Source organism: Acomys russatus, chromosome 25 (assembly GCF_903995435.1).
Source record: "Acomys russatus chromosome 25, mAcoRus1.1, whole genome shotgun sequence".
NCBI classification, from domain to species: domain Eukaryota; kingdom Metazoa; phylum Chordata; class Mammalia; order Rodentia; family Muridae; genus Acomys; species Acomys russatus.
The window spans coordinates 2,310,915-2,324,961 of NC_067161.1; the positions used below are offsets into that span (position 1 = coordinate 2,310,915).

At 44.8% G+C, this 14,047-nt stretch overlaps 1 protein-coding gene across 2 annotated transcripts in view; it reads right to left on the reverse strand.

The window, feature by feature from the left end:
• Positions 1-6,884: 6,884 nt before the first annotated feature.
• The window catches only part of Shisa9 (shisa family member 9), a 290,093-nt gene continuing 282,930 nt past the window's right edge, over positions 6,885-14,047 (reverse strand). For both annotated transcript variants that reach the window (XM_051167343.1, XM_051167342.1), the window contains one exon: positions 6,885-7,323. In XM_051167343.1, coding sequence (XP_051023300.1) covers positions 6,944-7,323 — 380 coding nt within the window. In that variant the 3' untranslated portion in view covers positions 6,885-6,943. The remainder of the gene's footprint in view (positions 7,324-14,047) is intronic.

Genomic DNA, 14,047 nt, shown 5'->3' on the forward strand with positions numbered 1-14,047 from the left:
ACAATGGTCATCAGCACCCCCATATCGATGGACAATGGTCATCAGGACCTCCATATCAGTGCCAAGGGAAGAAGAGATGCCAGTCTGTGGATACAGCCTTGTCTAGAGGATTGCTATCTTCTCTGAACTGTATGTCCCTGACACTGTCATGATCTGCTTATAGTTGTGCAGGAGAGGAAGCAAGCACAGGCAAGAATCATGCAAGGATGAAATTGGCCATGACAATAGAATGGTTTTGGGATCAGACCTAGCCCACTTTTGACTTCCAAACCTGGTACTCACCAGATGTATGGTCATGAACATATCATTTGACTTCAGCGAGACTTACTTTTGCCCATCTTGACATGGGTACAAATCTCTTGTGTGTAGCTCTGTCAAGATGAGGAAATGAAGCAATGCATGTATGGTGCCTAATCCAAAGCCTGTTAGATGATAAATGCTCATCGGTAATAATCATTGCTATTATTATATTAAGATCCAGGCTTAGGCTGGATCTATGAGGAAGGCTACAGTTTTGCCTGAAACATTACTAATATTATTGGGTTTTACAGCCTTTCCATTTCTGGGACAGTGAGGTCTTTATAAGTGGAGTCTTCTAAGCACTAGGTTGGACAGAACTTGCTCAGCATTCCTTTTAAACAAGTAGGCAACTACCAAGCTTTGGCACCTACATCTGTCTTCCCAAAAGGGGTGAAGAACTAGGAACATATCTTGTTGTCAATGCCAGCATCTAGCTGACCTCATTCTGGGGACTATTGAGGACATTTAATACAGTTAGATATTTTTTATAATATTGACCCAGAGTTGGTATATGGTCAAGAGATTGAGGTTGAATCAGAAAGAGCCAGATGTCAAATAGCTCAGCCTCTGGTGTGCTGTTACTTGAGCAAGTTTAGCATTTCTGGTCCTTTGTGTTTTCTATCTGTGTCTATGAATGAAAGATGATAAAATACTACTGCATAGGGTAACACAGACACATAAGGAAGTAATTATTATGATAAAAGAAATGCCTAAGCATTTGGCAAGTATCGAGCTCTGAGCTTATATTATTATTACTGTCATCTCCACAATGGACAGCAATGGCTATACTGCTTCCTACTCTAAAGCCAGCCCAAGAGCACTTCGCTCTAATCATAGAACCTTGGAGGGGGGTCTGTAGGTCGAATTCGGGGGCCTTATGAACCTAAGTATGGAGAGATCTGTTTTCACTTAGCTCTAATTAAAATGTAGTATGTTCTTCAAATGATAAAGGTAGCAACAAAACACAAAGGCAGCAACACCAGTGGGCTGTGTCATTGGGAGAATTAAGTCACAGCTATAGTAGAAAGCTCAAAGAGATGTATGTGCAGGGCTCGGAGAGATGCCACAATGGTTAAGAACACTTGATGCTTGCATAGGATCTGGGTTAAGTTCCAGCGCCTACACAGCAGCTCGCAAATATGTGTAACTCCAGTCTCAAGGAATTCGAAACCCTCTTCTTGTCTCTGTGGGTACTAGGCATACACGTGGTGCATGCATGCAGACAAAACACTCACACACATGAAATAAACATTAAAAAAAAAGATCGTGCTGTCATGAGTAGAAACTGGCCACAGGGGCTTTCCACTTTAGCATGTTCACTTAAAGTTCATATATTTCTACATCACGAAAACATGGAGGTTTATTGTAAGATAATGAGCTTTTGAATGCTACAGGTTTTTTTTTTTTTGTATTGGAAAACACCATTCTGAGCAAGGCATCTACAGGCTTTAGCAGATACCCCAAAGGCACCACAAGTTAGGTCTTCAACCAGACATGGTGGTGCATACCTGAAATTCTAGTGCTTGGAAAGCAAATGTAGAACTGAGCTCAAAGCCAGAGACTCTGAAGAAAGATGGAGGGGAGGAAGAAGGGGCAGGGAGCAGGGTCTGTCTGTTCAAGTCCGTGGGGAGCTGGTATCCAAGTACCTAATAGCACTCAGACCACCGTGGGGTTTACTAGGGCATGGAGCAGCTTGTTGGTGTTGCAGGGAGAAAATCAGAGTGATGAGGGCTTCACCCCATTGGGTATACCCAGTGCCACAGTGAGTTGGAGGGCAGACTCAGTAAGACAAGCGAGTAGGATTAAAGATGGACCCGGACTCTCTAATAGAATCACTAGGAAAGCTACTTCCTTGGCCTGGGAACATGGTGAATGGGTTTTGCAGTCTGCCGTTGTCTGCCAGGTCTATTTATTATGGGACAGGACCTTCCAGCACTGGACACAAAGCCAAACAATGCACCCAGGTAGGCTCCCCCTTCCTTGAATGAACATAGCTTCATTCCATTTCCTCTAAATCCTGAAGACGTGGGAAGAGTTGCAAGTCCCACCCTAGAGCAGGTGCCTTGAGGCCGTGGGAGCTTGTTCTAAGCAAGCACTGGCTGCCTACTCCACAGCCACTTCAACCACCCTCTGCACAGGAGCTTGGGGAGTTTCTCCAGCTTCCTCACTGAGCCATATGCTCACACAGGTGAGAGCTGCTGGCAGAACTCTCAAGTTCAAGTCCCACCTATGCATGAATCGACTTGAATGACTTCAGTTTTAGATACACCTCTAACCTGAAGCTCTGAAGCAAATACTTGCCAGGCTTAAATGTGCCCAGACGTTGTGTTTAGCAGCATCTGTTTCTGTAAAGATGACATGCTGGCTTGCTTGTTGTTTGTGAGTTGTGATTTAACCCAGGTGGCTTAAATAGCACAGCAGTGTGCCTCTCCCCATAAAGGCATACTTCTCTGTCCTGTGACTCCATCAGTGGGGCTCCAGTATGTCCTGATTAGTGGCTTGACCTTTGTATATGTTCCAGGGCCAAAAGAGCACTCTCTTCTTCCATACAACCCAGACTGTTGGACTATATGTGGAACTACCAGAACTGCTTGGTGTGACACAAGTAACACCAGCCAGTATGTGGGGGAGGAATCTCCAAATAAGGGGTAAAGCCCCTGACTCTGACTGCTAACCGTGATCTACGTTCCCCATTGCTCGGCATGGAAAGCCTTGCTGAACATCCCCAGGTTAGAATAATCTTTCCTGGAGGGCCTGAGGCCTCTGAGTGGGAACAGCTACTGTGTTTTCCTGCTCCAGCTCCGGTATCTTAATACAAGCTGAATAGTGCGTAATGGCTGACTTCTGGTTGCCAGTTGGTGCGTCTCTGGGCCAATGGTTTCCTCTCAGTCTGAAAATGTTCTTGTATTTGACAACTTATGATTGTTTCCTCACAGGAAGGCCCTGAAATCAGTTTGTGAATGATACAACAGAAAACAACTGGCAGGAGTCAATTCTCTCCTTCTACCACGCAGGTTTCAGGGATCGAAGACAGGTCCCAGCTTGGCAGCAAACTCCTTAACCTGCTGAGCCATCTTGCCAGCCCACCTTCAATTCTTAAGTGAATTTCTTTCCCTCAGTGGTTCAGACTTTCAGCCTCTTTCAGGGAAGAGGCATTTTCTAACAGGTTTCTGCTTGATGCTGAAGTAATGAGAAAACTTATCCCCCCTTGTCAGTCGTCATGACTGCTGACAACCCTGGGTACCAGGAGAAGCAAATTTCTGAAGCTCAGGCAGGTTCTTTGCCATTAATAATGAATTTAGTGATGATGAGGAGAGCCAGCAATGACATACGTAAGGACTCGGTTAACTCTGATAGGTGCTACTTACTAAAAAGACCAAACAATGTGTCAGAAATCATGTGTAGATTGTTGACAACTAGAAGCTTGTATTGCCTGCGAAGATCAATACTGCGGCCCCCGAAGACTCAGCGCTGAGCAGTTACAATACGTTCCCAGCAGAAACTCAGACAAGGCCGAGAAGAATGAGAAGACACCTAGAGCATCACGTATAATCAGTTTATTGCCAGGTAAGAAATTCATATTAATATAGTGAATACATATGTTTACAAATAAACATTCTTAGAAAACAAACAAATGTTTTTTTTCTTCATTGTAGGAAGTGTTATTGTATCATAAACTCTGCAGTGTGACAAGTGTTAACACAGGTTTACTTGCAGAACATACGGTTACTAAAATATTTGCACATAAAATATGCTCCATTTACACACAAAAAATAAACTGGGGGAGGTTAGATGGGGATTCCAGGCAGAGCCCAAGGCGACGGAGGCTGAGACACTCCACAAGGTGAAGGAAGCCATGTTCTGGTCCCATGGAGTTAGAAATTGGGGGCCACATGGAAGGAGGAGACAACCATTTTATAATCTTATTTTTTTCTCTTCTAGTTCTCCCCCATGCTGTCTACGGGAGCCTTCTTACATGACGGCAATCAATTATTCTCTTTCAGTATCATAAGGCTTGTCTACCATCCCAAGAGGAAGCCAAGAAATAAACAGATCTTCCCTGCCAATTGTTCCTCCTCAGTTCATCTCCCACAGCCAGGTAGGGAATAGAGAGATGAGCCCGTTGTGAGCTACCCATGGCCATATTCATTGGGAATTATATGCTACATGTTAGTGGTCAAACTGTATCCTTGAAGTCAAAATTACAACCGCAGACCAAGAAGCCAAGTTCACTGGATGAAGTCTTCTTCAAAAAAAAAAGATTGAAAAAATAGAACATTATAGACTAGAAATCAAGAGAGACCTTTAAATTAGAGTTACATAAAGAGGAGATGAAGTGGATGGAAGGGAAAATGATCTAGAAGGAAGGAAAGGATTGCAGAACTTGACCTGGAAAGAAGCTCTCAGGTAAATCAGCCCAGCATTTCTTGAAGTAGGGCTGTACGCCACTAGTACATGCAGGTTGTATGTCATGGAGGTAGCGTGTGGATATGGGACACAACTTAACACCAACTTTAGAAAGAGGAGTTTCTTTTCATCTGCTTTCCCCCTCGCTGAATTACGCCTAGGAGAAACTCTCTGATGGGTACCAGTATCTTTGACTACATTCATGCCTTTTTGAGAGAGAACAGGCCAGATCTTCACTAGAGTTTTGTCTTTGAGGCCTTTATGTTTTCCATAATGTCCACTGTCTATTCATGGCCATGGATGCTGGTGTTCTGTGTGTGATGAAGACAAAATGTTTCCCTTTTCAAAGAACATGGGTTAAAAGTGAATCCATTTAGATACCAACACTGTGATGGTAATCCCCAGATGCTGATTTGTTAGGAGGGTATAGCTAACTCATGTCAAAGACAGATGTGCATGCCAGTGGTTCGCAACCCCTACGGAGAGTTCTGGAGTCTCAACATTGACTCTGACCTCTGTGTTGCCCTTCCCCGCAACACCTCCTCTTATATGGAAATCTTAGAAAGTCTGATCTTTGCAGAATATCCTCTGTAACTAGGAGCAGAGTATTGTTTTTAAAAACTGAGAAGGCTTAACTTAGGCCAGATTCCCCATGCTTCAGATAGGAAGCAGCCACAGAGAGATCAAAGATGTTGCCAAGTCCTTCATACTTGCTTGAAACATAGAGACCAGTATCTGGTGGGCTGATGCTGCAATGCTGGAGAGACCCGGGAGGCAGAACATCACATGGCATGCTCCAATTCTCTTTCACCAAAGAAGCTGTGAGCTTTTGGAACGTCCCTATTAATTAGCTAAGAGCTTCGGTGGTGGCGGGGTGGGGGTAGTTGAAGACATTCCTCTCTAAACAAAACTCTCTTGCCTCTTCATGCACTTGTCTGCATTTCCACTAAACAAGGGACTTTTAGGAGGATCTTCCTTGTTGGGACCTAATGGCTGTTGGTTGTAGGAACCAATCTGTAGAGCAACTTTCAGAGAGTCCAGGTAATCTGGCAGGTGGGGATTCTGGGAGTGTTCTTAGGTACCCCTGACAATGTAGCAGCCCCTTCAAAGGGTATTAATTGGCTGGACCTCACCTACAAAGGAAAGATGGAACATCACTACTGCAGAAGAAACAGGAGGGGGAAGTCTAAAGAACAGAGGATGCACTTGGGAAACAAGACCATCACTTGAACAACAGCAACACATTGAAGGCACCACCCACGCTTATGACGTTTTCCACTCCAAAGCAGTTGAAGTTTGGCAGCAGCGGCAGCGACACGCTGAAGAAGAAGAAGAAAGGACGTTGGGGACAGACAGTTCATAGAGGACATTTTTGTCATTGTTCCAGGTCTTGGAGGTGACCGGGAAGTGGAGGTTTCTCAGTCCCCATCTCACCTCCTGTTAACTCTCCAACTGCAGATTTTCTAAGCCCTGGGCAAAATTAATATGCTGTTCCTTTTATGTGTGTGTCACCTTAAAAGTTTATTTTTTTATTATTCTCTTGACCCTCTAGCCATCACTCCCAACACCATGGTCTTTCAGGGAGTTCTCTAGAATGTTCTTCCATTCCCAACATTGATGGTGGGCTTAGAGAATATTTACTTTGTGAGGTTTTTTTGCTTTCAGCTTTGATGATATGCAGTGTTGCATCAATGTAGTGTTCAGGGTCCATTCCTGCCTCACACTCATCACTACTCTGTGTTGGCTCACTTACTGGGACTAGGAAACACTTGGGATGTGAGCAAACACCTTCCCAAGCCACTCCTGCCCATGTGCTCACCTTTTTCCTTTTCCCAGGAAAGACAGAACATGGGGCGCGAGTGCTCGCCGTGAGCAGTTTGTCTAAATTGTGCTACTTATGTATATTTGTTATAATGGGTTTCAGTTTTCCAGTTAGGGGGATAGGAAAGTGAGCCCCCACAATTTGGGACTGAAGCTGAAAGTTTCCCCTCTGCTATATTGCTGAATGTCCATGCTTCGGTCTCGCTCAGCTGCCTGCGGGAGCATATTAGGCATGACCCAGGAAAAGCATGACTCCATATCACAAGTAGGTCTGTGGTTGGTTCCTGCAGAACGGAGTGAGTGTGTGTCTGCTGGGGGGTTTTGGACAGGACCAGGAGAGTGTAGGTGGGATGGTCTTTTTTTGCCTCTCTCAGTTGAGTATGGTCTCCAGGGTACTCCCTGAAGGGAGAGCGTCTCAGACAGTCACTTCTGTTTTGCTGTTAGTGATGAAGTATGGCTGTGTGGGTGGGAAGTGCTGGGTGCGAGTCCCCAAGGGGTCGCAGGAGCCTGACTCTGCTATGCCAAGCTTGCCCTTGGTGCCATACGCCTGCCGCCGGAGAGACTGGTCACTTGGGTCCCAGGTCTTAAAGTTGGCAGTTGAGTTGTAGGCCAGGGGGTGAGGGGGCATCTTGTTGGTGCGAGACTTCTGTCCATTCTGTTGGGCAGGCCCGTGCTCCGGGCTGAAAGCCCGGGGCTCATCTTCCACTCTTACAGGGTGCAGAGGGAGATTTCCCTTGGCGGCCAGCTCTGCCAGGTGCCTTCGCTTGGTGTAGAAGTCATCGTTAACCTTGTCAGCTGCACAGTGGGATGGACGAATGGAGAAGAACAGAGCAGAAACAGGGGAGAAAGAAGAGAGAGTTAGGGAGGTAGGAAAGTCAACTTGTGAATACTGCAAAAATGGGTTGACAATCCAAACAAGACACAATCGGGACTCCACCTGGAACAAGACAGAGGACAGCGTGGCACCATGCCCTTTTTTTTTTTTTCACAGTCCAGAGCAGGAACAAAAGGTTTAAAGGTATACCAAATTAAACATTTCTAGACCACTCCAATTAACACTTCTCCCACCACAGTTCCACACCACTTGCCACTAATCTTGGATTTTCTAACATTCAAGTGCAGTTCCTTTACAACTAAAACAATAATTCTTACTAGAGAATTACCACTCCAGAACAGCAGGGTCAACTTATGGATGTGTCTTCATCTAGCTTCTTCTAGTGTGTGTGTGTGTGTGTGTGTGTGTGTGTGTGTGTGTGTGTGTGTGTGTGTACATGTGTGCATGTGCATGTGTGTACATATGCATGTGTGTGCACATGCGTATGTACATGTGCACATAAGTATGTACACATGCGTGTGTACATGTATGTATATGTGTGTGCATGTGTGTGTACATGTGCGGTGTGTACATGTGTGTGTGTGTGTGTACACACGTGTTGGAGGGAATACATGAAGGCAGACATCAGCTTCAGATGTCTTCCTCAATTGCGCTCCATCTTTTTTGAGACAGGATCTCTTACTTTCACCAGAACTCACAGATTCTGCTAGGTGGCCAGCCACAGAAGCTCAGTGATGCTCCTAGCTCCATTTCCTCAGCACTGGGAGCATGAGCTATACTTGACTTTTTTATGTGGTTTCTAGGGCCCAAAGTCAGGTCCCCCTGTTTGTATGGAAAACGCATCCTCAACTAAGCCATTTCCCTACTCGCTTCTGGATTTTTTACTAGTCTACATGGCTGCTTTTGTTTTCACTTTAAGCTTTCAGTCATCTCATGCTCAGAACTCAGTTGTGCTACCAGCCAGCACTGTAACTATGACTGTTTTACTTAAGTTCTACCATCACCCACTTCTGTATAAGGAAAGTAGTCAACACAAAAAAGTGTGTTTCATGGTATTGTGTGGAAGGTTAAGTGATCTGCTGTGTAGTGAGCCCTCTGTACTTCTATCTGAGCCACTATTACCATCAAAAACAGCATTAGTTCCTCCTGTGGTAGGCTACAGAGCATCCCAAAGCTTGCCATAAATAACTAACAAGCAACATCTTAATGACCATATAGTATTTCACCAACATCACAATTAATCAACCTCCTTACTGATGAAAAGTTAAGCTATGCTAATCTTCTGCTTTTCTAAATAAAGCTAACATGACAATCTTTTTACTCAGATCATTTGAAATAAGATTAATTCTAAAACATATTTTCTTAATCTGCATCAGAAATTAGCAAACAGTGGCCCCCTGGGCACCACTGAAGTTAGCTACCATCTGCTGTTGTAACATTTCTTGAAAGCAGACGCGTGCCCACTCATTTACCTATTGCCCATGACTGTGGTGTAATTGAATTGCTGTGGCAGAGAATCGCTGGATGGAGTATATACTGCTCAGCCCTTTAAGAAAGGCTGGATGACTCTGATCCTGACTACCCAAGGCAGAGTGATTTTTTTCCCAAAGAGTATAAATATTGTTAAGGCTCTTGAATTTTGCCCGCTAATAAGATTTGAACCAATTTTCACTGTTTACCATATCCATCCTTCACCGGAATGATCTCATTCTTTCTCCCTTCCTCCTTCCTTCATTTTCTCTTTTTCATTGAGTTTTGAGAATTTCTTTAATGAGCACTGTGTTTACATCATTTCTACACCTCCCCCTCCAACTCCCCCATATTCCCTTCCACTCCCTCAAATTCCCTCCCCCCGTCTCTCTTACACACACACACACACACACACACACACACAGAGGAATTCCGTTAGGTTGCTGATATGTACAAGCATTGGGCCGACCACTTGAGACTGTATGGTAAGCTTTCAGGGGCTCATCCTAAAGAAGACCGAGTCTCCCTTTCCCAGGAGCCATTAATTGCCTGTGTAGTTTTTCACCTAGAGATGAGGGTCTTATTCATATTGATTTAGATTCTGTTTATCTGATAATTTGTTGAGTCCCCTTTTTCATGTCCTCTGATTTTATCTTGTAATTTTTGTTTTTAAGGTTCTTTATAATTTTATATTAATTTCTTAGCAATATGATTTTGAAACCGTATCTCACTGGCCATCAGAAGTACTTGTTGGTTCATTTACCATACTGCTAACATAACATTACAGGTGTGAGATCACAGAAGGTCAGTAACCACAGCTGTGTGTTCTTTTTATCGTTTGATCTTTCCTACAGAAAAGTAGCGAAGATAAGGATTATTACTTCTGTACATGGCTTCTGCTACACAAATTACGGAAATGTCAAATTCAAGCACATGGAATGACCCAACTAAGGTTATCCAGAGATAGTAATTAAATCCTGGTAATAAAGGCAGCTACATGGGATTAAGGAGACAAGTACTCAGGCCCTCAGAACCATCTCTATGTATGGTTAAGGTTTACTCAGAATCTCTGAAAGTCCAGCCCAGACACCGTTTGTCTTTAAGTCCAGGCAGTCAATCCTAACTCACAGCTGGTCGTGAGAACCCCAGAAGAACCGCTGACACCTACCACAGAGGCACACATTGGTTTTATGGAAAACCGAAGGGCAACGGCTTCCCAACTCACTGCTGGTATCCTTGACTACCTCCCACCTGTGAGACCTCTCCTTCCTAGTATATCTGAGGGGGCAGGATTCCTCCATAATATGTTCTCAGAGGTGCTTGTCATTGCATCCACTCTACAGCTGTTCAGCTCTTTGTTAGCTGTTGTTTATCTCACTCATTAGATCTCCAGGAAGGCAAGGCCACATCTGTGTTTTGTCTGCCCTTTCATGGCAACACGCGGTTTGGTTTCTAGCAAATATTGGACATATAAGTATTCAGTGGTAATGTGCAAGTAAAATATCATGAAGCATAGAGGAGCACACTGGGTCAGGAGTATGATGGAGAAATTCACTTTCCACTTGCCTCCCAGTCACTGCTTACTGAAAAGCTCACTCACCTTCATTATGTACTTGGTCGTGACCTAGCATGCTCATTTCGTACCCCCTGCTTCTCAGACATTAGACTGAGTTCAAGGTCTGCTCAGAACATGGTTCAAACATTCCCATTCTGACAAATAGAGAAAACTAATTATGAACAAGGCAATGCCTTCTCAGAAAATGCTAAAGAAAAGTAAACATGAGAGCGTTTGACTCTTGGGATGACAGGGAAGATGGGTAGCTATCACAGCTTCAATTGGTCCCTCGATGAACGTGGTATTGGAAGCACCTTGGGCAGTATAGATCAAAAGTACATGGACTCTGAAACCAGACAGGCTGTGGGGTGCCTGCCTTCTTAGGCTGGAGTGAGGATAATACTAAATACAGTCTGAGTTATTATGAGGAATAACACCTGGGAGTTACATATGCTGCATACAATAATTCCTAGAACACAATATAACTGCTCAATACATATATTCTACCTACTTCTTGCCTTACTGAAGTGACACAGAATTATAAAATTGAGAACTTACTATGTACCAGGCAACCTACTGGGCATGAAATAGGCATCCATCAAAACCCATTTTCTGCCTTTGTGGCTTCTTCCCTTTGCCCTTCCTGCCCTGTTGGCTGACTGCCCATCTCCGTGAAAACAATATGTTGGAGATGAGTGCTGATCAGGGCAGGCTTCCCTGAAGAAAGCTCTTTAAACTGGCGTCCAAAGGCAGTGAGGGGCCAGATGAGAGAACCTCCATTGTATTGCAAGAGTGGCCATAATCCTCTGACACTTTCCCCATCACGAGGCAACGCCGATTTCTGCCCACCTTGAATCGGACCTACTTTGCTGCTTGCTTTGACTAGACTGTAGTAGCTTCTGGGAGCAGCTACTTGAACCCGTTTCCATGTGAATCTCAGCTTCTTACCCTTAGGAGATAAGAAACTCAGAGGCCTACTACTCGCATTCAACACAGCCAACGGCCTCCAGTTACCAGGTAGCTAGTGAGGCCCTCCTCCTGGACCATTCAGCTACAGCCAGCTTGGCTAAGTCCTACCTAGAGCATCTTGTCAAACCAGAACTAGGCTCAGAATCATGACCCCCAATAAATGGCGGCTGCACTGGGCCACTGAATGATGGAAGCGTGGTGTAGCACATTATAACTGATGCCCAGCAGCATTTTGCAAACCCTGTGATGGGACAGAGCACAGTCACTTTGGAAATGGAAGCACCTCGGTGGTACAGAGAGGAAAGCAATATTATACCACTAGCATCTAATGTCACATAGGCAAGATTGTCTCATCTACGCCTACTGATGTGTCTGACCAAATCCCTCCATGGGACTCTGGGGTGTTTTAGAGAAGTGAAGTACAGACATAGCTTTAGTTCCTATGGATAGAATAGACATCTTCAAAGGATGTTTTTTAACATGATTTCAACCACCAAGAGGGCATTGGAAGCTAGCTGGGTGAACTGTCCTCACCTGGCAGTGCAGTTTTCATGGAGCCACGCCCCTCACAGTATGTCTGGTCTCTTCTTTCTAAAGTGAGCTGAGGGCTGCTTACCTGGCCACTACATGCAGTGTGGTCCCTGCTTTAATATATCACAAAGCACCTAGTGAAGGAAATGCCAGATTCACTAAGTACTCTTGTAAGCCCCATTAGCAGATGCATTAACCTAGCCAGCCTCACTGTCTCATGGACAGATGGATGACAAGCCGACCGACCAAGAAACAGATGTGGCCATTCAGCACCACCAGAATTCTCTGCTTTGATTTTCTCTTTACCTGAAAAAAAAAAGGAAGAAAGGAAGAAAGAAAATGGTGCTTTTCTTCCAATGAGCCTAATTGCTTTGAAGGAGCCAGGGCAGTAAAATAATACTGCGCCTTCCTCCATCTGTCTATTTTGTAATTATCAGCAGACACTTGTACAGGTGCAGTGTGGGATGGACCTGCCTCTGTGGAAGAGTGTTGAGATACTAACCAGTTTCCAAGACAAGCTGCACACCTGAGGGCTCAGCAGGTGGCCTCCCACCTACCTCCTTTCCTTGGGCCAAAGGAATCCCCAGGAGGGCTTCTTAAAACCTGTGTTCACCTGGTGACAGTCATGTGACTCCCGAGTGATGGAGTGATGGTTTCACCCAGGAAACAATGCCCCTACAGGGTTTTCACCATCCCTTGTCTATCTGTCTTTGGTACAACAATATAATGAAATATAGTGATTAATCTTCCCACCAAGTTTAAATGCAGGGTCTGCATTCTTTACAGCAGTCCCCGGGTGTGCATGACTGGACTTGATCTTTGTGAATGCCCCTCTATGCCACACCAAATGAAACCTATCACAGGATGTATTTTCCCCTGAAGTAACAGGGTACCACAAGGTGGCTGGCTTTAGACAACAGAAATCTATTCTTTTCCAGGTCTAGAGGTCAGAAATCTTCAGTTACCATGGAGGCAGAGCCATGCTTTCCTTCAAAGCCTTGCCTTTTCTAGTTTCTGACAATCGGTGCATCCATTGCTTCATAGATTCTGGATTTATGTGACCAATCTCTCTCTCTCTCTCTCTCTCTCTCTCTCTCTCTCTCTCTCTCTCTCTCTCTCTCTCTCTCTCTCTTTCTCTCTCTCTCTCTGTCTCTCTCTGTCTCTCTGCCTCTCTCTCTTTCTCTCTCTCTGTCTCTCTCTGTCTCTCTGTCTCTCTATGTCTTTCTCTTCTCTATCTCTCTGTCTCTCTGTCTCTCTCTCTCTGTCTCTCTCTCTCTCTGTCTCTGTCTCTCATGTGTTTCCAGGTGTATCTCTTCTTCTATGGTCTCATTCATAATGTTAGGTCCCCACATTAATCCACTGTGCCCTTATTTTTAATCTGGTGGGATTTACAAAGATCTTATTTGCACATGTGTTCATAGCCTGAGCCAAACGTACTTCATCTTTTTCTACTCTGACCAAAGCCCACCTCCTCCAAACAGGCCTCCTGCCAGCCCAAGAGCGACATTTCCCCCTGATGTCCCCCTGTTAGGCCATCATTTGTATGGCTATATGAAATTAGCCTTCTTAGCATTTTCTTTTCTCTTTGGCTGGAATATGAGGTGGAGAGTACCTGCTCTCATTGCTACTGCTGAGCCCAGTGCCTTCCGAACAGCTGGAGTGCAATGTGTTGTATTTGGTGAGGAAAGAAAACTGTTGAAGGAAAGCCACCCCCTCGTATCACCTTCTGATACATTAGAGGTGGCTGGGCAGGCCATGGCACATAAGATGGAGGGGTCTGTGTTTTTTAGGCTGGCGAGGCAAAGTTTGTATGGCCACCTGGAAGCCTGCAGAGGCTCAGGCATATGTCGGAGGAGGTAGGAGAAAGCCAAATGGAGACAAGAGGAGTTAAGCAGACTAGACCTAGCAGACTGCTGAGAGTTGATGTGGTCTGCCTCCTCACTGTCCAGCTCTTACCAGTGCTACTGAAGAATGGCTCGCCATTTCTCTCTCTCTCTCTCTCTCTCTCTCTCTCTCTCTCTCTCTCTCTCTCTCTCTCTCTCTCTCGTGTCCCAGTTGAATTTTTTTGTCAACTTGCCACAAGCTAGAGTTATGTGGGAAGAAGAGCCTCAACTGAGAAAAGGCCTGTAGGGAAGTCTGTGGGGGTGTTTTTAGTAATG